Genomic DNA, 27,202 nt, shown 5'->3' on the forward strand with positions numbered 1-27,202 from the left:
ATACTTGTATCATTACCAATTTCGACTATTATGAATGAAGCCGCTGTGAACATTCATGTTCAGGTCATTTTTTTGGACATATATTGGATTTGCGGAGTTCGAATTGCTGCACATCCATGCCATCATTAGGTATTGTCGGTCTTTTTAATTTTAGCCGTTCTTGTGGGTGTGTAGTGGTATCTTGTGGTTTCAGTTCTCATTTCTTTATTAAGTATGTTCAGCATCTTTTCATGTGCATATTAGTTATTTATCTCCTATTGTGACTTATCTGTTGAAATCTTTAGCCTATACTTTTAATTGGGTTGTCTTCGACTAAAGCTATGAATTTTTAATATCTATATAATATATTCCAGATACAAGTTCTTTGTCAGATATATGTCAAATTTATGTTGTTCCCCCCTCCAAATTTGCTTTATGTAATTAGGTGGATATAAATTAATGAATAAAAACTTAAGGTATGTGTAACAATTTAACAGAACCTAGTGGTTTACAGGGTGCCTGGGTGGGTCACTTGGTTAAGTGTCCAACTCTTGATTTTGGTTCAGGCCATAATCTCATGGTCGTGAGATCAAACCCCACATTGGACTCCACACTGAGTGTGGATCCTGCTTGGGATTCTCTCTCTCCCTCTCTCTCTGCCCCCTCCCTGCTCATGCGCATGCTCTCTCACAATAAATAAACATTAAAAAAAAAAAAAAGATACTCGACAATCAAAAAGAATGAAATCTTGCCATTTGCAACTACATGGATGGAATTAGAGGGTATTATGCTAAGCGAAATTAGAGAAAGACAAATATCATATGACTTCACTCAATGAGGAATTTAAGATAAAAAATAGATGAACATAAGGGAAGGGAAGCAAAAATGATATAAAAACGGGGGGGGGGGACAAAACGTAAGAGACTCTTAAGTATAGAGAACAAAGGGTTGCTGGAGGGATTGTGGGGGGGGGGGTGGGCTAAATGGGTAAGAGGCATTAAGGAATCTACTCCTGAAATTATTGTTACACTATATGCTAACTAACTTGGATATAAGTTAAAAAATATTTACACAGATATAATGAGAAAATGCTCTTTTGACAAAGGAATAAAATATTGTTTTTAGAATATTTGAATTATTATTAGGGGCCATGAAAAATATAAGCAGATTATGATAAAATAAAAAACCTGGTGTTTTGCTTTTTCATATTTGAGCACTATCTTTCAAAGAGCAGAAGTTTTTAGTTATAATAAAGTCCAATTAACATAAATTTTCTTTTATGATTACTGTTTTTGTATATAGAAATCTTTACTTAACCCAAGATGATGAGTATATTCTCATACTTTTTCTTAGAAATGTTTAGCCTTTATGTTTAAATGTGTGATCTGTGTTAATTTTTTACATAGTGAGAGATTGCATGTTGAGGTTCTTTTATTCTTGTATGTTTATATGCTTTCTCCAATGCCATTTTTTGTTGGAAAGACTACATTTTCCTTTGAGTTACTTTGGCACCTTTGCTGAACATCAGTTGGCCACAAAAGTGTTGGTCTGTTTCTGAACTCTGTTCAGTTCTATTGATTTTGTCTGTGTAATAACCACTATCTGGATAACTGTAGCTTTGAAAGGAGTCTTGAGATCAGGTAGTATAAGTCCTTCCGTGTTTTGTTTTCGTTTTTCCAAAAAAACTTTTGGCTATTTTAGGTCTTTTGTATTTCCTTATAAGTTTAGAATGAGCTTGTCATATTCTACTCCCTCTCCAAAAAAAAAAAAAAAAAAAAAAAAAAAAAAAAACAAGGAAAAAAATAGCATGCTGAAATTTTAATTGGGATTGCCTTGAATTGATAGATTAACTGGGAAAATTGATGTCTTAACAATATTGAGCCTTTCAATCCATGTTTATTAGTTTACTAGGTATGCTGCCCAAACAAAACATCACAACTGGGTGGCTTACAACAACAGAGATTTATTCTCTCATAGTTCTAGAAGCTAGACATCACAAATTAAGATGTCAGCAGGGCCATGCTCTCTTTGAAGTCCCCAGGGGAAGAATCTTTCCATGACTCCTCTGGTGGTTGCTGGCAATCCTTGGCATTCCTTGGCTTGTAGATGCATTATTTCAGTCTCTGCCTCCGTCTTTATATGGCCTTCTCCCTGTGTAGTTGTATGTCCATGTCCAAAATTCTCTCTCCTTATAAGATCACCAGTTATATTGGACTCAGAACTCATTCTAACCCAGTATGCCCTCATCTTAATTACATCTGCGGAGAACCTGTTTCCAAATAAGGTCACATTCACAGGTATCCAGAGTTAGGACTTTGACATGCCTCTTGAGGGAACACAATTCAGTCCCACAACAACATATGGTATATTTCTCCATTTATGTAGCTCTTCTTTAATTTCTCTCAAAAATGTTTTAAATAGTTTACATTGTATAGTGCTTGTTGCACGCATTCTATTAAATTTGTCCCTAAGTATTTCATGTTTGTGGATGCTATTGGAAATAATATGTATTTGTTTGTTTGTGTGTTTTTTGAGAGAGAGAGAGAGTGAGTGAGCATGAGCAGGAGAAGGGCAGAGGGAGAGAGAGAATTCCCATCAGGCTCCACACCAAGCACAGAGTCTGACCCAGGCCTTGATCCCATGACCATGAGATCATGACCTGAGCCGAAATCGAGAGTCAGACACCTAAATGACTGAGCCACCCAGGTGCCCTGGAAATAATATTTTTTAAATTCCATGTTGCAAACATTTTTCATTAGTATATAGAAATACAGCGATTTTTGTATATTGGTCTTATGTCTTGTGACTTTGGTAAATTTTCGTTCTAATAGGGTTTTTTTTTGTAGAGTTTTTAGGATTTCTGTATAGGCAAACTGATTGTCCTGCAAATAAAGACAGATTTTCTTCTCCTTTCCAATTTGTATGCCTTATGTTTCTTTTTCTTGTCTTAATGCATTAGCTATAACTTATAATACTATGTTGAAGTGGTAGAACAGACATCCTTGCCTTGTTCATGATGTTTGGGAAAAAGCATTGTTTTTTGTTGCTCAGTATGATAATGGTTGTAGATTTTTCATAGATCTTCATAAGGTGAAGAAATTTTTCATTTATTATATTATTAGTAGGAGTGTATCATAAATGGGTATTGAGTTTTGTTAAATGCTTTTTCTTTGTCAATTGAAGTGATTGTATCATTTTTTCTTTTAATATGTTGAATTACATTTAATTGTTTTTTCAAACATTAAGCCAATTTTGGATTCTTGGGATAATTTACCCTTAGTCATAATGCATTTCCTTTTTATATATTGTTGAATTTGATTTTCTAATGTTTTCTTAAAGACTCTTGTGTCTTATGAGGGGTTTCATCTGTAGTGTCTTTTTCTTATGTTTTTGGTTTTGGTATCAACTGATTTTCAGCAATTTTGTTGTCATATCTTGGTGTGGTTTTGTGTTTTTCCTATTTGAAGTTCATTGACCTTCTTCGATATTTGGATTGGTAGTTCTCATCAAATTTGGGAAATGTTTAGGTAATTTACACTGCTCTCTTTTTCTACTCTCTTTATTCAGCTGTTAAGCCCAACTGTGAATCTTTTAATTTAGATACTATATTTATCAGCTACAAATAGTCCATTTTTTTAAGTTTTAATTTATTTTTTTCATTGTTTGCATGTTTTCCTTTAAATCTTTGAAAATATTATATATAATAACATTTTAGAAATTATTTTCTACTAATTCCATCATCTTGATCATTTCTAGGTTTGTTTTTATGACTTTTTACCCCTTGGGTTGGGTTACCTTTTCCTGTTTATTCTCCTAATTTGTAATTTTATTTGTCATTCTTAAAAGAGTGTTGAATTTTGATCTGGCAGACAATTTTGTTACTTGCTGATCAGCCTGATCCTTTTCGGCATATTATGAGTTTTGTTAGTGTGGGTCTAGAACGGTGTTGTTCAATAAAATTTTCTGCATTGATGGACTAGTTTTGCCCTTCTCCTAAGGTAGGGCATTTCTGGGGTCTCTGTGGAATGTCCCAGATATTCTGTGAGAGCTCTTTACAGTGGTTGGTTGCGACTCATGTCTCCTTTAGTAGTTCTTCCCTTGGTTATTCTCCTGGCCTCATGGAATCTCATACTGTACATAACTAGCTTAATATTTAGCCAAGGAGTCAAGAAGATTCACTTTCAGAATTTTAGAGCCTATTTTCTTCACACTTTCCCTCTTTGGTACTCAACCTACAAATTTCAAGCACTTCAGCTTCCCTGAACTCCAGTGTCTGATTCAATTATAGTATTATGGAATCTTGGAATTGGCAGAGAGCATGAAGATCATTTGTCCTAGCCTGTCTCATAACCTCCTTGACAGAGGCTTGTTTGAGGCAGCTCTTCTCAATTTACATGGCTCAAGTTGTAGAAAGTTCTTAGATAGTAATATTGAATCAAATTCTATTTTCCACAAACTTACTGGATGTTAGTCTTATTTCTACCTTCCGTAATTTCACCAAAAAAAAAAGCCAAACTGCTTAGATTATTTTACCTTATAGCTGTTTAACACCAATTCTGCCCCTCTTTATTTCTTTGCCAAAAGCATCTCCGTTCATAATACTGTTATCCCTTATGTATATTATTCTTATCTGCATTTTAAAATGCCATGTATGGGGTACCTGGGTAGCTCAGTTGGTTGACCATTTGACTCTTGATTTTGGCTCAGGTCATGATCTTAGGATCATAGAATTGAGCCCTGTGTCAGCCTCTTCACTTAGCATGGAACCTGCTTAAGATTCTCTCTACTTTCTGGCGCCTGGGTGACTCAGTCGGTTAAACATCCGACTTCGGCTCCGATCATGGTCTTATGCTCTGTGAGTTCAAGCCCCACATCGGGCTCTGTGCTGACAGCTCAGAGCATTGAGCCTGCTTCGGATTCTGTGTCTCCCTCTCTCTCTCTCTCTGTCCCCCATTCATGCTCTGTCTCTATCTGTCTAAAAAATAAACATTAAAAACAATTTTTTAAAAAAAGATTCTCTACTTCTCCCTCAGCCCCTTCCCTACCTTGTACACATGTGCATACTCTCCCTAAAATTTAAAAAAAAATTAAAAATAAGATATAAGGGGTGCCTCAGTGGTTCAGTCGGTTAAGTGTCTGACTTTGGCTCAGGTCATGATCTCACAGTTTGTGAATCCAAGCCCCACATCGGACTCTCTGATGTCAGCACAGAGCCTGCTTCAGGTCCCTTGTCCCCTCTCTTTCTGCCCCTCTCCCACTCACACACACACACTCTCAAAAAAATAAACATTTTTTAAAAATAAATAAAAAATAAAATGCCATATATGTATGCATCTTCCAGTGTGATATTCAGACTGAACTCAGTCTCATAAAAGTGGTCTGTATTGAGAATAAGGGAACATCCTCTATCTGGATACTTATTTGACTTTCAATGTCTCCTAAGATTGCCTTTAATTACTGTCTCTTATTTAGAGATTAAACATTCTGACTTTTTTTGTTATTTGTAATTAAGCATGCTGTTTTATCCTTTGCATTTATATGCAGATTTGATATGCATTTGTCTGATCTGCACCCCAATAAATGAACTGTGGAACTAGACGAGGTCAAAAGCAGAGTTCTGTTAGTTACCTCTAGAATTCTTCCACCAGTTTGATATCAAGTACTTAATCTCTGGGTATGTTTTAGTCAGCTAGGAGTCTGCCTAAATGTAGTGTGGGGCTCACATTGCTTTGTTTTTTTTTTTTTAAGATTGCCACCAGAGACTTCATGTGCAGCTTTGCTGAAATTAAGGTGTCCCCTGTTTGTGACATTCACCTGGTCTAATAATATACCAGTAGTCTTACACTTACAGCATGCACGTTGATGTTCTTTTTCTAAGTTCGTACTCTATAGATCTGCACTACTGTTTTTTCCTTCTAAAAATTGCAACCACTTCTACTTTTCCATAATTTTTAATATATCATGAACAATGGTTCAATATGCAAATCTCAGTTCTTTTAGTATCATAAGACAGTTGTCTGTAACAGAAGACTTGAATGTTTTGTCAAATGTCAGGGTGCTTTTACTGCTTCCTCCATACTCTAGGACTAATCACATGCCCATTGTCGTCAACTACTGAGATACTATGTAACAAAAAACTTAATTTGGAGCTGTAAATCAATATGATACAAAGGTCTTAATTTACTGGTAAAATTCCCATGTTACCATAGTTTTAAAATATTTTTGTTATTGAAGCTTCATTTTTTGTCACTTTCATATCTCTTGAAATTCATACCATTTGAAGAATAATAAGCCCTGATATGTGGATTTGAACAAAAAACCTGCTTTGACACATTATTTGCTATGAAAATTGGCTGGAATTCAAAATGATAAAAGCACAATTGGAAGGTTTTGACTATAGTGTTTATATTTTTCTATTATAAGTTTCGTTATAGTTTTCCACAGACACAACATTTGTATAAAGAACTCTGGGATAGGCTATTTCTGTCCGTGAGAATCCAAAATTATAGACGCTGATGTCAATGCAGATGAGGGTAGCCTAATTTGGTTAAGGGAAGGACATGCTGAGTCTCTATATGGATAGCTAAAGGCTATTGCCAAGATTGACAGGTGTCCTGTGGGTGGCAGAGAGCCCCAGGGATAAAATTTGCACTTGGATTACTTCTCTAAAACACAATGATCAAAGTCAATGTCTTTTCTTTCTATTGATCACAGTTTTAAACTATTTTAAAATAGTCTGCCTTTAATACTTTGATTTTTCAGATATTAGCCCCAGAAAGTTAAAAAAATATATACTTTGTTCTTAAAGTATCAAATTCTGTTTTTGAAAGCTTAGTTGTATCCTGTGCCTTAATTTTTCTAGTATAGTCTGATTTTTTTTGTTGTTGTTATCCTTCCATGTTTCACTAACGCTTTGGGGTGAGAAAAGTTCATGTAAAAGGATACATGTGTCATTAGTGTAAAAGAGGTAGCTTTTTCTTTATGGAATAATTTACATGATTCAATCTGGAAAGATTAATATTTAGGAGAATTTTCTATGAAATACACATAATGTAAAGGAATATTTATACTAACTTGATAGCAGCTTTTGCTTTTATTTCATCTTATTGAATTTTTTATTATTAAAAGAAGTCTTGTAACTTATAAATTAGTAGTAAATATCTCATATCTCACAAAAAGAAAAAAATTTAAACCTATTAGGTCCATGCCATTAAGAGTGTTAAGGGTACTGTTTTAAGAAAAAAATTACATTGCCTAAGATTTTTGTAAGATTTGAATGATGTACATGTATCATTAGCAATGAAGGATCTATGGGTTTTTTTAGGCATAAATTCAATACTGTTTCTATTCAAATAGAGAATTCAAATAGAGAATGTTCTAATTTGGGAGGCTTGTGTCCTGATTATCTCTGTATTTTACTGTTAGACATACAGTAGAAATTTAAGAAGAGGGTGCTGGGAAAACCACTTTAGGGAGCCAACTTATTCACTAGTGTGAACAATGAAAGCCAAGACCCTCGCTCTCCTAGGCCCTAGACAAGCACAGTGCAAGTTGCCCTCATAGATCCGTGTGACTTCAGTTAAGTCTTTTGTTGGGTTGAAGCTGGAGTGATTAGGTCAGTATCCTTCTTGGGTCTTAAATATCTAATTCTGATTTGGCAAAAATTTACTGAGAGCTGCTATAAGCGAAGTATTCTTTTTTTTTTTTTATTTTTTTTATTTTTTTTATTTTTTATTTTTTTATTATATGAAATTTATTGTCCAAATTGGTTTCCATAAAACACCCAGTGCTCATCCCAAAAGGTGCCCTCCTTAATACCCATCACCCACCCTCTCCTCCCTCCCACCCCCCATCAACCCTCAGTTTGTTCTCAGTTTTTAACAGTCTCCCATGCTTTGGCTCTCTCCCACTCTAACCTCTTTTTTTTTTTTTTTTTTTTCTTTTTTCCTCCCCCTCCCCCATGGGTTCCTGTTACGTTTTAAGCGAAGTATTCTTGTATGACACTCTTGTAAGTCCTGTGAAGGTGAGGAGTAGAAGGGCCCGCGAAGTGGTGACTTGCCCTGGCTCACTCAGCTCTTGGGAGTAAAGATGCGAAATAAACCCAGATTCTTGTCTCTAAGACTAGTAGAGTTTTGAGATGGTGGAAATAAACTCTTGACAGAAATTCACTTAAATGAGAGAACTGTTAGGACTGCCTTTCTTACTGTCTTTTTTTTTTTTTTTTAATTCTGTGTCTCAATTCTGATTCTTGCCTTTTTTTCCTGTTCGAGCCTTCCTTTGTAGACTAAATGAAAGTGCAGATCCTTGAGCTCACCGTTAACCAAAAAAACATAAAAATATTTAAGTACTGTACTGAAAACAGCAATCTTGTATTTGCTTCTCAAAATTTGACTCTTTAAGTAGCTGATTGGAAAGGAAGTATGAAAATGAGATGTACTCCTGGACTGAGCATCACGGTGATGGGCTAATTTAGAGTGTGCAACATGGGCTAGAGTGGCAGATAATGACCTCAAGTCTGTGGTAGCCACTGGTGCAGGCTCCACGGCCCCTTACCCATGGCCACCAGCATTTCTCCTGAGACTCCGGTGAATATGCGTTCTGCTGCTCTGTCCTACCCCTGGGCATCCTTTCGGTTTGGTTACTGGAACCCTACTAGAATGCAGAGAGTAATGAAAGACGCTGACAATCTCATGTCACACTTAGGTTCCTGACAAAAAAAGTCTTCTCCATTTGTTCAAGGATTGCATTACAGCTTGTTAGTTCAGTAGCAAGAAGAGATATACATAATGTATAAGGTAGAGTGAGAAATTTATGACCATGTGTTATAAACGGTTTCAATTTAGGAAAATTTTGATTTAGATCTGCTAATTTAATTTATGCTTCATTTTGACAGGCCTAGAATTAACTTTTCTTTTAAATAAACTCTTCGTACTGAGGATTGGATCATGAAAATAGCATTAGTATTTGACCCCTTTGGGCTATTTCAAATATTTTAGAACCATCCTTTGTGTGGTGTTGACATGCAGATGCCTCTGTCTTGTCACGGACTGCAGTCTGGCAGTCCTGTCACGTCCTCAGTATTTCTCCGGCCAGCCCCCTCTCTTCATCTCTACCACCCAGCCTAGGCTCATGTCCTCTCGCCTGGACCTCTGCAGTGGCCTCTTAACTGCCTGGCCAGCTCTACCCCACAGAGCTGTCCTTGACCAATACCTGCTGAAGCTCTTTAGGGTAGCTTTCAGGATGAAGACCAAACACCTTCACATGGCCTCCGCTTTGGCTCGCCCTGGGTTCTAGCCGCCCCTGTTCTTGCCATCTCTTCTTACTGTGCTTTGTTTCATCAGTTCCTTGGCCATCATGTGTTGTGGTGTCTACACAGATCACTCTTCCTGTCCTCTTCATGTTCTTGCCCCTTCATTTCAGCTCAGGGACATTTCAGGAACTGTGGGAAGAAGACCCTCACCTCTCAATTAGGTCAGATCCAGGCTGTGTTGGCAGTTCTTACCTCCACTTCATTGTGGACACTTGTTACATGTGCAATTTTGCACTTATTTTTGTAGACTTTGGTTACAGGAGACTCTGACGAAACTGTAAGCTTCTCAAGGGCGGGAGCCATTTCTGTTTTCACTGGGTGATGATGCCCTTGGCATCTAGCACAGGGCCTGGTGCATAGGAGCAGCGTAGTAAGTATTTGCAGAATACTTGGATGAAAGTTTCAGGAAAGGCTTTCTCAGCAGTACTACCTGCAACCTGCTGGCTGCTATGAGGTCATGAAGGTGGATGAATATAGGCACACTTGGCTAATAGAGAGTTCACTCACCAGCCAAGAAAAGGCGACATGTAGTGAAAAGTATTGTAATTATAAGCAAGATGGCATTTAGGACGTAGAAATAATATACTTTTAATTGTCTGAAAATGCGCTGTTAGACTGGCCTTTGTCAATAAATGCTAAATGAGTGAATTATAATGTTAAATAGGGCCGGCAATATTTATGAAAGACTCTAACATTCATAAAGTAATCCTAGCCCTAAAGGAAATAAAAAGTCAAACAAATTCAGTGTTAAAAGTTGAAAAGAAAGAATAAAATGCATTAATATTTTTAAATGCCAGGACATTATACTTGTGAAGCTTGTCTATGTGAAAGAAATTAGGAAATTTTTTGTATTGCTAAACATTTTTGGGAAGTTGTGTCAAAGCACTCTGTTTAGTATTCAGATGTAGAAGTCTTTGGGGCTAGCCCGAGACCTCTTCTGTCTACATTTTGTGAGACTTTTAGGTCAGCTCTCACTAAGGTTTTTCCTTTCCTCTTCCAACATTACTTCTGCTCTCCCCCAACCCTGGGGTTGTGGCATTAAGCACGCGCTGGGTAGGAAGGCTGGCTGGCAGCGCCTTCTCAGAGGAGTCAGGTGATCGTTGTTTGAAGGCAGCTGCTTGAGGTTCAAGGCAGTCAGTGTCCCCTCTCTTCTGCCTCCGGACAGCTGGTTATTATCAAACTCGTAATAAGTCTTCCTTACTCATTGCCTGCTGGAAGAGGAGGGAGATTATGCAGTGGGCTTTTGGTTGATCCAATGGGAATTACATTGATCTGGTGTCTGGCTGTGGTTCTTATCAAGTGGATCGCCTCTAAGGTAGGCCATCTTTATTTTTAGGATTGTGACGTTCATCGTTAGTTTATATATTTGATTGGAATAGAATTACTATGAATTTCTTTTGCTTCAGTTTTTATTTTTCTGATTAAAAGAGCTATGAGTTGTACCTGTCAGCTGAAAAGCTTAATTGTGGTCAAGCGTGTAATTTTTATTCTTCCCCCCACCTTATTCCTCCTTTTAAGGGCTTTTTATGGTATCATTCCTCGGTATTGAAGTAGCTTCCCTCAGTATCATCCCCTTAAAGAAGTTTTTTATAGTTATAGAAATATACCTTTTAAGATTAAATAATTATTAAACAATTTATAGTTTTGGTATACATATTTTAAATACTTTTGGAGATAAGAATTTCCTAATACTTACATTAAATGTATAGTTGTTGAGAATTTCTGAACAGTTAGGAACTTTTTAAAAACTAATAACCTCTCGTGTTCTCTGTTAAAGTGTTACTGCTACTAAGATGTGTACCTAACTTATAATATGTTGGAAAAAATGTAAGATTTATTATGTGTCTGTTGTTTTTGAACTTGAATTCTGAGGATCAGGATTCAGAAATGCTCCCATCTAGACAAAAGTCTCAAACTAAAGTAGGAAATATTTAAGATGACACTATGTGAAATTATTTTTTCTATACTTGTCTAAAAATGATTGTATCTTTCTTCCATCATGCAGCTTTTTTCTTCCTGTATTAAATTGAAGAATATTCACTTAAGATTTATAAGGCCAATCAGTATTTGCTAAGTAACACAAAGCTTCCATAAAGTTAAATTTCTTTTCCAACCAGGGTTTTAATCCTTGATACATAATTTTTCGCATTTAAGGATAATGTTTTAAGCATAACTAACTGTCCCTTACGTGAAGTAGTCTTAGTGAATATGATTGAAGAAATCTCTTTTAAAAATTATCTCTTAAAAAAAAACAACAGTGTACTCAAATTTTTAAAATCCTTGTGTTTTGTAAGTTAAGAATTAATTTTGTTGCACTGACAGCTGTTTACTCATTGTTTTTAAAGGATTAGCTTACCAAGTTATTGAATGAAGGTCAAGTTAGTACTAATAACACGTTAATTGAGTTGTGGATGTTTTCAAAGACTTTTTACTTTTTTTCTAACCAGCAAAAAATTAAGTTTTTAAACAAAAAGAATGTTAACATTTTAAGTTTGTGTTATTTTTTGAAAAATATGTTTGCATAGGCCAGAAGAATAGGAAGGATACTAATTATTCAGTAGATCGATGCAGATAGACAATCAAACACCAGCATGTTTCTCTAGCACGTGTAAGATGAATATGCCCTTAAAAAGCTCATTTTACTACATCAGAGAAAACTGCTTTTAAAACTTTGACTGGACTTGCATCTTTTGTAGTCTGGTGCTGTTGTTTGGTAATGTTACCAAAAAACGTATTTAGTGCTACTGTTGATTAAGCCCTTTTTTTTTTTTTTTTTTTTTTTTTTTTAATTTTTTTTTTCAACGTTTATTTATTTTTGGGACAGAGAGAGACAGAGCATGAACGGGGGAGGGGCAGAGAGAGAGGGAGACACAGAATCGGAAACAGGCTCCAGGCTCTGAGCCATCAGCCCAGAGCCCGACGCGGGGCTCGAACTCACGGACCGCGAGATCGTGACCTGGCTGAAGTCGGACCCTTAACCGACTGCGCCACCCAGGTGCCCCTGATTAAGCCCTTTGACCAGTGGTTTACAAATCCACAAAATGGAGCCAACAAAACCTACCTTGTGAAGGTCTTGTATGGATTGAGATGTTGTATGAAAGCACCTGTAACAATTCCTCACCCACAGTAGCAGTCCAGCAAGTGTTAGTTAATATATTATTACTTTTTCCATGTAAGGGAAATAAACATACTTTTGCACAGATCATTTTAGTGGAAAACTTAAACAGGATAAAAACAGATAAAAATATCTTTGCTCGGTTTATTAAAAGGTCTGTCTTTAAAAATTATGTATTAACTAATATTGGAACAATTTTTACACCTTTTGACATTCACTTCATAAGTCAGATCTTTGGTGGAAGAGAGATTCATCCTGATTTAAGATGAGCGAGTGTCTAACTGGACACTCAGAAGTCCTGTTAGCATGGCAGTGGATACTTTGGAACCTTAAAATTTAACTTGTTTATGCTGTGGCTGTCAGTTTCTGATTAGCTCAGCCTCGCCCATGTTTTGACCTATACTGGTTTGCTTTACAAGCTGTTCCCAGGATGGCTAAATTAGAAAAGTCACGAGTAGAAGCTTCTCAGTTATTTCCATTCACTGGTGAGGTGAGGTGGAAATGTGGATGATAGCTCAGAGTGTTTTATGACTGTCAGTGACACAGGATTTGGATTAACTTGTTTTATTATTTTTATTAAAAATAGAATTTTACTAGCAGATGACTTTAAAATGGTAATCTTTAAAAAATATGTGTTACGTCTGTGCTGCAGTGTTGGTGTATAAAGCACTCATAACTATAGTTTAAAATAACTAATTCTAACATGCAAATCAAATTTTTATTGTTCTTCATAATTTACAGTGTATTTTTAAAAAATGTGTTACTTTAGATTATTCTACCTCAATTGCTTAGTGAGAGAATTTAATAATATTTTTAATAATAATATTTTTAATCTTGGTCTGTGAGGAGATAAATGAATGAATTATCCCTGAGGATATATTTGTTGATGGGTTCAGGTAGATATATTTTAAGGTCCATTCTTTAAAATTGTCTTATTTGAATTTATTTTATAAGAGTTATGTGTGGTTTAATGTAGCATTTAAACTATTTTTGGATAAAACTTAAATTAGTAATGAATAGAATAATTTGAATAATTTGTACTTCACCAAGGAATTTAACATATTTAAAATTCTATTATTTTGCCAGGTTTTTATGATTAATATAGACCTTATCACTCTTATTTCTAAATTAATGCCTCTGTAAATAAGTCTAAAGGGATTACCTTAAAAAAAATTTAGTATGCCATAGATACAATTTAGATTCTGTTAACTAACTAGTTTTTGACTTACATTATTTTAACAGAGAACTGATATTAGTCTTTCTCAGTCCTTGTAATGAGATTTTACATTCCTAATTAGTGGCTGTTTTAGTAAATAGTCATCCTATATTAAAGAAAATAGTAAGGCCAGTCACTTTCCTAAAGAGGGCTGTTAGAGATAACAAGTTACAATTCGTTTTAACAACCTGTTTATCCAAGTTGTTATTGGACACTAGCAGGTTAATAGGTGATGGCCATGACAAGCATTACATAGTGATATCTATAGTTTCATTAATATGTCTTGGCTGATAGAAATATTTATTTCCACATGTATGCTCTCTAGTCTACTAGGTTTTCCTCTAATATGGTGGTATTAAGGGCAGGCCTGTAATCTAATAAGCTAAATGTCTTAGGGGAGGATCGACAGCAAGTATGAGAGGTGCCTTCTCATACCAAGTGATTACAGTGGCTGTTTGCTCCAGAATAGTTTACCCTGAAACTGTTTTAATTTACACTGCAGTAGGCTTCCTTCGGATAGTACTCTGTTGGTAGAAGACACTTTAAGCATGATGCTGCTATGAGTGTATTCTGTATGATTTAGTCCCTTGGGATTTTAGATCAAGCTTTTCTTTATAGCTTTCTTTGTAGTAGATTTTTATTTTACTTTTTACTTTTAATTTTATTTTGTGAATATATAATAACTGCACATGTTACAGAATTCAACAGGGGAGTCTAGGTGTCTCAGTCAGTTAAGCATCCAATTCTTGGTTTTAGCTCAGGTCATGATCTCACAGTTTTGTGGGTTCTAGCCTCACGTTGGGCTCCGTACTGTCAGCGCAGAGCCTGCTTGGGTTTCTCTGTCTCCCTCTCTCTCTGCCCTTCCCCCACTCAGCTATCTCTGTCTCTGTCTCAAAAAAGAGAAAGAATTCAACAGATAAACATTGAAAAGTCCTCCTATCTCTGTGCCTCAGGCTCCCTGGAGACAATCAGTGTTAGAAATTAGAAATTTATCTTTGTTTGAAGCTTTTTGTTTTTGTAAGGATACCTGAAATTGTGTTAAGAGTTTAATTGACATTTTTCTCTTACATGATAAGCATTATAAGGAGATAATAACAATGATTTGGGGAATTATTTTGCAAACTAAATCCAAGTAAGGGCTATAAATAAAAGTAAATTTCTTTATAGTGATAGTGGTAAAAAGATTATTTTTCATTGAGATTTCTAGGCGTGTGTTCAGGAGTTGTAAATCTCATGCCAGAATTTTGTGAGGGAAGAAGATCATTAATCTAATTTGTAGAAATATCTTATTGCTTTAATGTTTATTACTTTTGTTAATGAAGTCGAGCATCTTGTGTTTATGGGCTTATTATTTCTTTTCCTGTGAATAATATGTTTATGTCCTACCTGTTTTCCACACTATTATTCATCACTTTCTAGTTGATTTGTAAGGCACTTTTTTGTTCCTTCCATTTTTGGGTATGGTAGGAGGAAATTTGCCCTTTGTCATGTCTGTTGAACTCATTTTGATCCATCTTTCATGACTTCTAGACATGTCTTGTAGATAAGTTAGAAAGGTCTTTCCAAAAGGTGGTTTGATCAGTTTTATTTTCTAGATTTTGAAATCTGTCTTTATATCAATTCTGGTATTCATGAGTTTATTCATCAACTTAATAAATTCACTAATTTATTTAGAATCTACTAAAAGCTACTGTTTTAGGGGCCAGGGGTACCATGGAAAATCAGACACAGTTGCTGCTCTTGTGGAGCTTCCATTTTAGAACGAGCAAACAAAGATAGCCATATACCAGCTAAGTGTCATACAGAGCAGGAAAGTAGGGCTATGGGAGAAGGTGGCTTTCAGGTGACTTTTGATTTGGTAGTCTTGGAATGCCTCTCTGGAGAGATGACATTTCATCTAGAACCTGAGAGATAAGAAGAGAACAGTGATGCAGTGATCCTGGACGAGAGAACAAGTATAAAGGCTGCATCTGTCTGTGGTGCAGTTGAGGAACAGCAAGGAATCCAGTGTGGCTGGGTCGTGGTGGTGAGGGTAGGTCAGCGGACACAAGGACCGAGAGGTAGGCAGATCACGGAGGCCTTTAGAAATCAGAGCTTGTGGCACAAAAACAGACACATAGACCAATGGAGTAGAATAGAAACCCCAGAACTAGACCCACAAACATATGGCCAACTAATCTTTGACAAAGCAGGAAAGAACATCCAATGGAAAAAAGACAGTCTCTTTAACAAATGGTGCTGGGAGAACTGGACAGCAACATGCAGAAGATTGAAACTAGACCACTTTCTCACACCATTCACAAAAATAAACTCAAAATGGATAAAGGACCTGAATGTGAGACAGGAAACTATCAAAACCCTAGAGGAGAAAGCAGGAAAAGACCTCTCTGACCTCAGCCTCAGCAGTTTCTTACTTGATACATCCCCAAAAGCAAGGGAATTAAAAGCAAAAATGAACTACTGGGACCTTATGAAGATAAAAAGCTTCTGCACAGCAAAGGAAACAACCAACAAAACTAAAAGGCAACCAACGTAATGGGAAAAGATATTTGCAAATGACATATCGGACAAAGAGCTAGTATCCAAAATCTATAAAGAGCTCACCAAACTCCACACCCGAAAAACAAATAACCCAGTGAAGAAATGGGCAGAAAACATGAATAGACACTTCTCTAAAGAAGACATCCAGATGGCCAACAGGCACATGAAAATATGCTCAACGTCGCTCCTCATCAGGCAAATACAAATCAAAACCACACTCAGGTATCACCTCACGCCAGTCAGAGTGGCCGAAATGAACAAATCAGGAGACTATAGATGCTGGAGAGGATGTGGGGAAACGGGAACCCTCTTGCACTGTTGGTGGGAATGCAAATTGGTGCAGCCACTCTGGAAAACACTCCACTGGAAAACAGTGTGGAGTTTCCTCAAAAAATTAAAAATAGACCTACCCTATGACCCAGCAGTAGCACTGCTAGGAATTTACCCAAGGGATACAGGAGTACTGATGCATAGGGGCACTTGTACCCCAATGTTTATAGCAGCACTCTCAGCAATAGCCAAATTATGGAAAGAGCCTAAATGTCCATCAACTGATGAATAGATAAAGAAATTGTGGTTTATATACACAATGGAGTACTACGTGGCAATGAGAAAGAATGAAATATGGCCTTTGTAGCAACATGGATGAAACTGGAGAGTGTGATGCTAAGTGAAATAAGCCATACAGAGAAAGACAGATACCATATGTTTTCACTCTTATGTGGATCCTGAGAAACTTAACAGAAACCCATGGGGAGGGGAAGGGGAAAAAAAAAAAGAGGTTAGAGTGGGAGAGAGCCAAAGCATAAGAGACTCTTGAAAACTGAGAACAAACTGAGGGTTGATGGGGGGTGGGAGGGAGGGAAGGGTGGGTGATGGGTATTGAGGAGGGCACCTTTTGGGACGAGCACTGGATGTTGTATGGAAACCAATTTGACAATAAACTTCATATATTGAAAAAAAAAATCAGAGCTTGGTGCTGGACTTTATTCCAAGTGTGTGGAGAACCATTGGAGGATTTTGAGCAGGTGCTGAATTGTTTGCTATTGCTTCTGTGTGAAGAGTGGACTGGAGGCCAAGAGATGTATCAGAAAAACTAGTCAGCAGCCCACTGCAAGAGTCCAGGTGTAGAGGTGCTCTCGCCTGAGATGGAAGGAAGAAGTAGGGATAGAGAAAGGGAGATGAGAGTGAAGGTAGAGTTGGCAGAACTTGCTGAGTGTATTTCAGCTCTTAAAATTTATTTTGTATTAATATATACATTTTAAATTTGTAATATTTGTTATTTTTTTTTTAATTTTAAAAAATGTTTATTTGTTCTTGAGAGAGACAGAGCATGAGCAGAGGAGGGGCAGAGAGAGAGGGAGACACAGAATCCAAAGCAGGCTCCAGGCTCTGAGCTGTCAGCACAGAGCCCGACGTGGGGCTCAAACTCACAAGCTGTGAGATCACAACCTGAACCAAAGTTGGACACTTAACCAACTGAGCCACCGAAGCACCCCCTGTTATTTTTTATAATAGTTTTATTGAAGTACAATTCACATATACCATACAATTCACCCATTTGAAGTATACAATTCGGTAATTTTCAGTGTATTCACAGAGTTGTGCAGTCATTACCACAGATAATTTGAGAACATTTTCATTACCGTAGATAGAAACACAGTACCCATTAGCATTCACTCTCCATTTTTCCCCAGCTCTCCCAACTCTAGACAGCCACTAGGCTACTTTCTGCCTCTGTGGATTTGCTTGTTTGGGACATTTCATATCAATAGTACCATACACCGTATGGTCCTTTGTGACTGGCTCTTTTCACTGTTCTCAAGGTTCATCCATGTTGTAGCATGTATCAGTACTTCATACCTTTTATATGTCTGAATAATACTTCGTTGGTCTAGATATGCCAAATTTTATTAATCCATTCATTAGTTGCTGGATATCCAGGTTGTGTTTAGTTTGGGGCCATTATGAATAATGTTGCAAGATACATTGCCATATCTGTTTACTTTTTAAAATATATTTAAAAATTGTTTGTTTATTGTTTTAAAGATTCATTGTTTTCTCAAATCTCTTTGAGTAAACTAATTACATTTTAAAAATTCTCAGGGCATCTGGGTGGCTCAGTCATTTGAGTGTCTGACTCTTGATTTCAGCTCAGGTCATGATCTCCCAGTTTGTGAGATCGAAACCCGTGTCAAACTCTGTGCTGACAGCACGGAGCCTGCTTAGGATTCTCTTTCCTTCTCACTCTTCCCCTCCCCCCACCAAAATAAATCAAGAAATATTTAAAAAATAAAAAAATAAAAATTTCTCTTACTTCTTGCTAGCTTCTGGGCCGTTTGGTTGGTTTTTCATTTTGTTTCGTTTATTTCTAGGTGATGGGTTTTTTTTTCAAATGATGATTCTTGTTTGCTTATTCATATGTGTTTAAATTAAGGGCATGGTAAATAGTTGGACCATATCTCTTCTTCAGTTCTGTCTACCTCTGCAAAATGTCTCTCACCAAGTGGGCTTATCTGACTCTGCCATTAACTTTCTACCTGGTGCGTGTTCCTTACTCTGTATCCACTTGTATGGTATTGCTTAATCATATTACAGTTGTCTTCCTCACAACTAGAGATTTTAAGAGCAGATGCCATATCTAATTTCATTTTGTATATCCAACTTCTTTTGCACAGTGCTTTACAAATAATAATGTCTGTTGAATTTCATATAACATTACTTGTCATGCATTAAACATGTATGTTTTTTTTTTTCCTAGAGGCGTGGAGCGATTTCCTATGACAGTTCTGATCAGACTGCATTGTACATTCGTATGCTAGGTAAGCATTATTTATTTTGTACCAATATCAGTTAATTTTGTTATCATCCAGTGTTATTTGAGATTGAGATAGCTTTCATTTAGTTACTTTTCATTACTATTTGCAATAGAAATAATCTATTATTTTGAAGTTTAAAAGTCTCAAAACCAATATTGAATGTGATATAAATGAAGAGGCATTTTAGAGTAATTGAAAAATCTCTGGCTTAATAACTGGGACTCTGGGGAGCCTGGGTGGCGCAGTCGGTTAAGCATCCGACTTCAGCCAGGTCACGATCTCGCGGTCCGTGAGTTCGAGCCCCGTGTCAGGCTCTGGGCTGATGGCTCAGAGCCTGGAGCCTGTTTCCGATTCTGTGTCTCCCTCTCTCTCTGCCCCTCCCCCGTTCATGCTCTGTCTCTCTCTGTCCCAAAAATAAATAAACGTTGAAAAAAAAAATTAAAAAAAATAACTGGGACTCTATCTTTAGTACAAAATTTTAAATTGAATTCTAGGGGCGCGTGGGTGGCTTAGCTAAGCTTCTGACTCTTGATTTCAACTCAGGCCATGACCTCACAGTTGAAGAATTTGAGCCCTATGTGGGGCTCTGTGCTGAGAGCACGGAGCCTGCTTGGGATTCTCTGTCTCCCTCTCTCTCTCTGCGTCTCCCCCACATGCGTGCTCTCTTCCCCCCCCCACCCCCTACCTCTCTCTCTCAAAATAAACATTGAAAAAAATTTTGAATTCTGAGCATTCTTCATAAAAAGTGTTTCAGATTTGTAGAGTTGCTAAAGGCTAAAGAGATGTCCATGGACAAAAAGGAGGCCATGAAACACCTGATCACATAGTACTGTCACTGCATGAATTTTGTTGTCACGTGGCTGGCAAGGAAGACCATTTGTCTTTGTCCAGTGTCTGTTCCTAAATTTTTAATATATTCCTCAAGTCCATAAGGTAAAATGAATTTAGATTATATGTGTATAATTTTCTTTCTCTCTCCCTCTCTTTGTCAGATTTCTCTCCTCATCCACACACTCGTCAATCCCTTCTACTTTAATTCATACTATTAAAAACATACTATTAAGATTCCAGGGACACCTGGGTGGCACAGTTGGTTAAGCGTCCGACTCTTGATCTCAGCTCAGGTCACGATCTCACAGTTTGTGAGTTCAAGCCCTGCATCAGCCTCTGCACTGATGTTGCAGAGCCTGCCTGACATTCTGTCTCTCCTCTCTGACCCTCCCCCGCTTGTGCTCGTGTGCTCTCTCTCTCTCAAAATAAATAAAGAAACTTAGGATTCTAGTAGGCAGGTTTACTTTGCTTTTCTTAAAGGAGTCTTCCGTGACTCCTTTCCTCATGCTCAGAATTCCTCCCTCGACTTCTAAAATACTGAGCCATTCATGTTCTTCACCTTTTTCTGGTTTGTTTGTTTGCTTGCCTTTTTCACGAATCCTTTTTCTTCCTCTTAAGCCTAAGTGTTCTCCAGTGCCCCATTTTTGCTCTTCTTCCTTTTTTCCCCTCTTTAATTTACCTTGGATGTCTGCCTCAGCTCCATTCTACTCTGGTACATATTTTTGTCCTCACGACTGTGTGGCTTTTTCCTCCTTACAGTCTCCATCTCTCTCAGCAAACATGTTCAGGATTCTGCTCTCCTGAAAACAGACCTTTAGACTCATTTTTTTTTAAACTCTGTAGAACATTTCCACATGAGTGTAATATGTCTATTAAACAAAACATTTGTGTTGCCCAAGTCTGTTCATTTTTCAGTCTTTTGCCATCTCAGAACATGTAACTCCATTCTTCTGGTTGTCACATCAGAAACCTTCAGTCCTTTTGTCTCTTATTTCTTACCTACTCCATGTCTACTTTATCAGCAAATCCTCTTTGCTAATACCTTCAAAACGTATCCAGAATTTCACCAGCCACTGCTGTTACCATCCCGATCTAAGCCATAGTTATTTTTTTATTGTTATAGTTGCATTGTTGTACATTAAACCTCCAGAACTTGTCATGCACATCCCTTTGAATGACATCTCTCCACGCCCACCCCCCACCAAGCCATAGTTATTGCTTTGTTTCTTACGTTTGCTCCTTAGCCAGTCTCCCTGCCTCTTCCTCTGTGCCTCTTCTCAGTTATAGTCTGTGTGGTCAAAGTGAACATTTTGAGACAAGTTAAATCAGTCTCACTCCTCCCTTCAGAATCTTCTGATGGTTTTCTGTCTTAGACAAATAGCCAGAGGTATTATGATGGTCCACAAAGGTCCTGCGTGATCCAGCCCTGCTACCTCTCTGACCTCACTTGACACTCACCTCACTCTAGTCATGCTGGCCTCTTTGCTTGACCTTGAACATACCCCTTCTCAGGATATTTTATTTGTTCTTCCTTGTGCCTGGAAACTTCTTCTTCCGGATAGCCACATGGCTCACTGCCTCACTTCCTTCAGGCTTCTCTGCTCAGATACCTCCTTTCCAATGAGGTTTTCTCTGACCACACTAGTAAGTCAGTCCTCCCCTACTTCTCCCTCCATATTCCTTTTTCCTTGCTTTAGTTTTCTCCAGGTTAGTTATTGCCATCTTCCATAGAATGAAATTATTACTTGTTATGTTATTTGTCTCCATGAAAGCATACATTTCATGGAGACAGGGACTTTATGTGTTTTGCTCACTGGTATATTTGCAGTGCCTGACCTGTAGTGGATGCTCAGTAAGAGCTTAGTTTGTTGCAGGGTGAAGGAATACCCACGTGAGAAAGATGATTAATCATCGTGGGGTGGACTCAGATGACATGAGCCTTGTTGGAAATGATGGCCTTATTTAGAGAAACAACAAGTGAGCAGGAAGTCCTTCTAGGCAAGCAGAATTCAAGGGACTGAAGACCTAAAGGTTGTGCAGTTGGAGGCTGTGGAAGTATAGTGGGGAAAGTGCTGCCTTTGGAGCCCACAGAGCAAAGTTTAAATCCTGACTCACCCTTTACACTAGCTTTGTGGCATGAGCAGGCTACCTCTCACAGTCTCAATATCTTCATCTGTAAAATGGGGACTAAGATTCCTACCTCTCAGAGTTGCTTAGAGAATTATAATAATGCCTATAAGGAGCAGAGTGTCTGGTACACAGTTGCAGTGGTTATTTTGCCGTATGGAGAAGTAGATCCGAAAGTCCTATAGACACATGTAGAAACAATTCTGGGCTTATAAAGGTTGAAGTTTAAGTTAAGACCCAACTAAAGGCCTTGGGTATATCCATAGTCAATGAGAAAAGAGAAAAGTTATATCAAATTAAACATTTATTGCAAAGTCTTTAACACTTTACTTTTCTGTACGTTTATAAAATTGTAAGGTACTTGAGAATAGGTAATATATTTTCTTTCATGTCTCTTATAGTCTATCGGATGGTGCTAGACACTTAATATTTTTCTTTCTGGATTTTTAAAGTTTTGTGCTGAGGATTTTTTAAACTCCTTGTGAATAATAAGATATTAGGTTGGATTGTTATATACTTGTCATGTTTTCAAATGCTAACTTTAAAATTTAGATTGTAATTGTTATTACTGTAAGGGAAGATGAAAAAAACCCTCATGTAGCCTTACAACTCAATATTGAAAATTTGTAAACCCCTTCACATAAATCCACTCTCAACTACTTATTCCATATATGTCACTAATGGGTCATTACTTGTGAGTATGGTACCACATAAACCTTTGCTGCGAATGGGAGCTTCTTCCCAGATGGCAGCCTTCTAAGCTTATGTTTATTCTCGATTTTGTCCAGGAGATGTACGTGTAAGGAGTCGAGCAGGATTTGAATCAGAAAGAAGAGGTTCTCATCCATATATTGATTTTCGTATTTTTCATGGTGAGTGTTGGCATATATGGTATTTCTCTTAGGCTTTCATTAAACTTCACATTTTCATAAAATTGTGTAATTTTTCGAAAGAAAAAGAATACAAAAAAACAGTATTTTGAATGTCTTAAAAACACTGGGTCATGATAAATGACACTTTATTTCTAGCTAATGTTAGTAAATGCTTAGAGACAATTAGAATTGGAAAGTATAAAATACGAAAGCTGATATAGTTTTTCTTCTTTCCAATTTAAATGTGAAATACTTTGGTACATTTTTTTTCTTTCATGTAAGATATATATGTAATCTTTTAAGTTGTTTTATTCCAAATGTTTTGTCTTCACTACCCTAGATAAAATGTTTTTGTGCAAATGACATTTTGTAAGGTATTTTCATAGCTAACAACGTGTATCCTGATTTATTTGAAAATACACCTCCAGCCTTAAAGGTTTTTGGTAGAATGCATATTTTGAAAACAAGTGTTGTGTGGGTCAGGCCCATAATGGAGAAAATGGAAAAAACAGAACTTCTAAAACCGTTAAACATTAAACACATCTGGTTTTGGAGGAGTTCCATTTTTGGTAATATTGGGTAAATTATTTGGATTAACACTCCAGTTTTAAAAATTAGAAAAACTGGTCAAAGTGGAAGACATGTATTTGAGTGTATTGGAATGCTGGGAAGGCAGAGATGAACCTGGCATTTAGGCTACTTTTCCTCTGAGTAGCATCTACTGATTCTGGGAAAGGTGGATGAGAAGCTGAGCAGAGCTTCTGATGGACACTTAAGGCTGGAAAAACAAAAACAGGTGTTAATACTCCACCAAGGTTGGAGCATCAGTCCTGGTAAACCCTTTATGCCATTGGAACCCCAAAGTGCTATCCCTTAGAAATAAATCTGGCTTTGAAATAGCTCAATCTGTGATTAGATTAAGGTAATCTGTGATTTGAGTACCACTAGCCACCTACTTGAAGTAATTGTTAATCTTTGGAGGAAGGTAACATTACCCTAAATCTCAAGTTAACTCTAAATTTTTCATAAAACACTGAATTAAAAATAAAAAGGCAAAAGGAGGTAAGACAGTGTGACCAAAAATGAAGAGGAAATCATAGAAACATCCACAGGAGATTCTAATAATGGAATTCTTTCACATGAGCTTCAAAATGACTATTATGTTGATGGGAGGAAAAAAAAAAAAGGAATGAGAATTTCAGTAGAGGACTGAAAATTGTGAAAAAAAGAATCAAATAGACGTTTAAGAATGAAAAATAACATACCTTAAATAAGAACTCATTGGAGATGGTTTTAATAGCAAATAAGACCCCAAATTCAGAGAGAATTAGTGGACTGGAATATTAGGTCAAAAGGAAATCATTCAGAATGAAACACAATGAGGCAAAAGGTAGAAAATATGGAAAAGACACATGGAATATGTTCTAGTTACCTATTGGTCTGTATCTGTCAAGACTTGGGGAGAATCTAAGATTTTACCTTATAATTGAACAAATAAGTTAGCCTATTACCGCTTCCTGGATGCTGACAGAAGACACAAGTCTCCTGGGTCAGAGGCAAAGGACTTCTTATTCATGGCACAGCAGGCAACATGAAAATCATACTGTGTCAGCTCCTCTAGCCCCACCACATCCCATAGTGGCAACCTGGAGGATTTTATGTGGATACTGTGCACACAGTGAATTTTCATTACAACTGAGCAGTAATGAGCTTGGAGAGGATGCCCTTTTTACAGTAATACTTCTCTTTGTCCCAGAAAAAGATATTATTTATTCCTCAAGGTTGCTAGCTGCAAACACAACCCTGAGAAATGGCCCGGGTAAAAATTGGTCAGGGCTTGGCAGGAAGAATGTACAGGGACACTCAGAAGTATCCTCTGTGGAGGATTATCTCTCCCAAAAGTAACAAATGACTCTAAAACTTATTGGCCTAAAGCAACTTTTTTTGTGTTTATGATTCTAAGGTTCAGGAATTTAGTCAGCATATCAGGTTCGATTTGTCTGTGATCCACAGTGCTTTGATTTTCAGCTGGGGTAGTTCAAACAGCTAGAGATGGCTGGGATGGCTCCACTAGCTCCATAGTCTGGGGCCTTGCTTTATCTCCACATGTCCCCTCCTGGAGCTGGAACATCTAAGATGACTTCTGCATTCTTATATGTGATGCCAGGGTAGGGTAGCTGGTATTTCTGGGGCTGGCCAGCGTTTCTTTCTTTCCATAAATGGCAGTCTCAGGGTAGTTGGCCTTCTTCCATGGCAGCTGGCTTCACCCAGAGCAAGCATTCGAAAAGAGAGGAAGTATGGGAACACCTGGTCTCTGACCATGTGGGCATGGACACTGGCACATTTTCGTACTCTGTTGATCAGCTGTGTCACACAGCTTGCTCAGATTCGTGCACAGAGGACATAGACCCCACTTGTCAAAGGGAGTAAGGTTAAAAGTTTTTTAATCTTCTATCCTTAATCTGGCACAAAATGTGTTAAAAAGGTTATTAGGGTCTCAGGAGAGGAATGGGAAAATATAACAGAAGTAGTCTTTGGAAAGGTAATGGCTGAAAAATCTCTAAACCTTGATAAAACACATTAACATACAGATTCTAGAAGCATTATGAATCTTAAGTACAGTAACATTACAAGAAAACCACAGTAGATTAGCACAGTATAAGTAGAAACCAAAATCAAAGAGAAATGGTTTCACTCATATGTGAGCAAAAACAAATGACCAATGGGGGAGTAAAAAGAGAGGGAGGGAGGCAAACTAACAGACTCTTAGCTATAGAGAACAAACTGATGGTTACCAGAGGGGTGGTGGGTGTGAGTATGAGTGAAATAGGTGATGAGGATTAAGAAGGGCACTTGTTGTGATGAGCACTGAGTGTTGTGGGGAAGTGTTGAATCACTATATTGTACACCGAAACTAATATTACACTGTATGTTAACTAACGAATTTAAATAGAAACACACACACACACACACACACACACATATATCTATATCTATCTATGTATATAGGGCATTTTAAACCTGAGAGTAAACTCTTTTCCAAAATGGAAAAGAAAAGGGGTGCCTGGCTGGCTCAGTCAGTAGAGCATGCAAGTATTGATCTCAGGATAGTGACTTCAAGCCCCACACTGGGCATGGAGCCTACTTAAAAAAAGAAAGAAAAAAGACAGCAAAATGGAAAAGTAAACCAAATAAATAAGTAAAAGTAGTGAGAACGGGAAATAAAAGTAGTGACAGAGAAAGAAAATCATTATCTTCAAAGGAGCAGCCATGAGATTGCCAGAAACAGATTCTGTTTCAACAGAAACTAAGAAGCTAGAAGACAAAGGAAAGTTAGCTTCAAAGTGATGGAAAAAAATAAATAACTGTCAAACTAAAATTTCACCCACAAACTCTTCCAGAGAATAAGAGAAAAAAGGACACACTTCACAACTTATTATAGGCCAGCATAATCTTGCTACTAAAACCTAGCAGGGATATGACAAGAATAGAAAATTACAGCCAGTATCACTCACGAATATAGACGAAAGTATAACATACTATCAAATTAAATCTGCAATTTTTAGGAAAAAGAATATATTTTGACCCAATTTCTATTTTCCCAGAAATATAAGATTGGCTTAACATTCAAAAACCAGACATTATAATTAGATGTGTTATTAATAGAGTAAAGGAGAAGAGTCACAGAAAGACCAATATATAAAGAATGTCATTTATCACCTTTTCTATTCAGTATTATTTTGGAGTCTCTAGCTAGTACTGTAATTTAAGAAAAAGAAATAAAAGATATAAAGATTAGGAAAGAAGTATAAGTGTCACTATTTATGGATGACATGATTATGTACTTAGAAAACTATTAGGAGTAATAGGTGAGTTTGCAAATTTGAAGGGTGCAAAGTCAATATGTAGTTGTATTTCTGTAAAGCATCATTGACAAAAATTGAAATAACAATTTAAATTTACATCAACGAAAGATCAAATATGTAGGGATCAGTCTAACAAGAGATGCATATGACTCTGCATAGGAAACTATAAGATATTATAGAGGAAAAGAAGACCTAAGTGAACAGAAGTATATACTATTGTTCATGGATTGGAAGATTGAATATTTTAAAGATGGTAGTTTTTCTTGAATTGACCTATAGATTTAGTGAAATCAGAATAAAGATCCCAGCTGGGTTTTTTTTTTTTTTTTTTTTTCCCCCTTTGGTAGAATCGACACACTGTAAAACCTACATAAAGATTAAAAAAGCCCAGGGGCACCTGGCTGGCTCAGTGGGTGGAATGTGTGACTCTTGATCTCAGGATTGTGAGTTTGAGCCCTGCATTGGGTGTAGAGATTACTTGAAATAAAATCTTGAAAAAAAAGAAAAAGCCCAAATTAGTCAAGAC

At 37.0% G+C, this 27,202-nt stretch overlaps 1 protein-coding gene across 3 annotated transcripts in view; it reads left to right on the forward strand.

Annotated features, from left to right (window-relative positions):
- The window catches only part of PDE7A (phosphodiesterase 7A), a 123,750-nt gene that overhangs the window by 44,939 nt on the left and 51,609 nt on the right, over positions 1–27,202 (forward strand). For 2 of the 3 annotated variants that reach the window (XM_045455078.1, XM_045455080.1), the window contains exons 2-3: positions 18,923–18,983; positions 22,727–22,810. In XM_045455078.1, the coding sequence (XP_045311034.1) occupies positions 18,923–18,983; positions 22,727–22,810 (145 nt within the window). Of the gene's footprint in view, positions 1–10,399; positions 10,605–18,922; positions 18,984–22,726; positions 22,811–27,202 lie in introns of those variants that run through there. The other variant, XM_045455079.1, reaches the window with a different exon arrangement.

Source organism: Leopardus geoffroyi, chromosome C3, assembly GCF_018350155.1.
Source record: "Leopardus geoffroyi isolate Oge1 chromosome C3, O.geoffroyi_Oge1_pat1.0, whole genome shotgun sequence".
Taxonomy (NCBI): Eukaryota; Metazoa; Chordata; class Mammalia; order Carnivora; family Felidae; genus Leopardus; species Leopardus geoffroyi.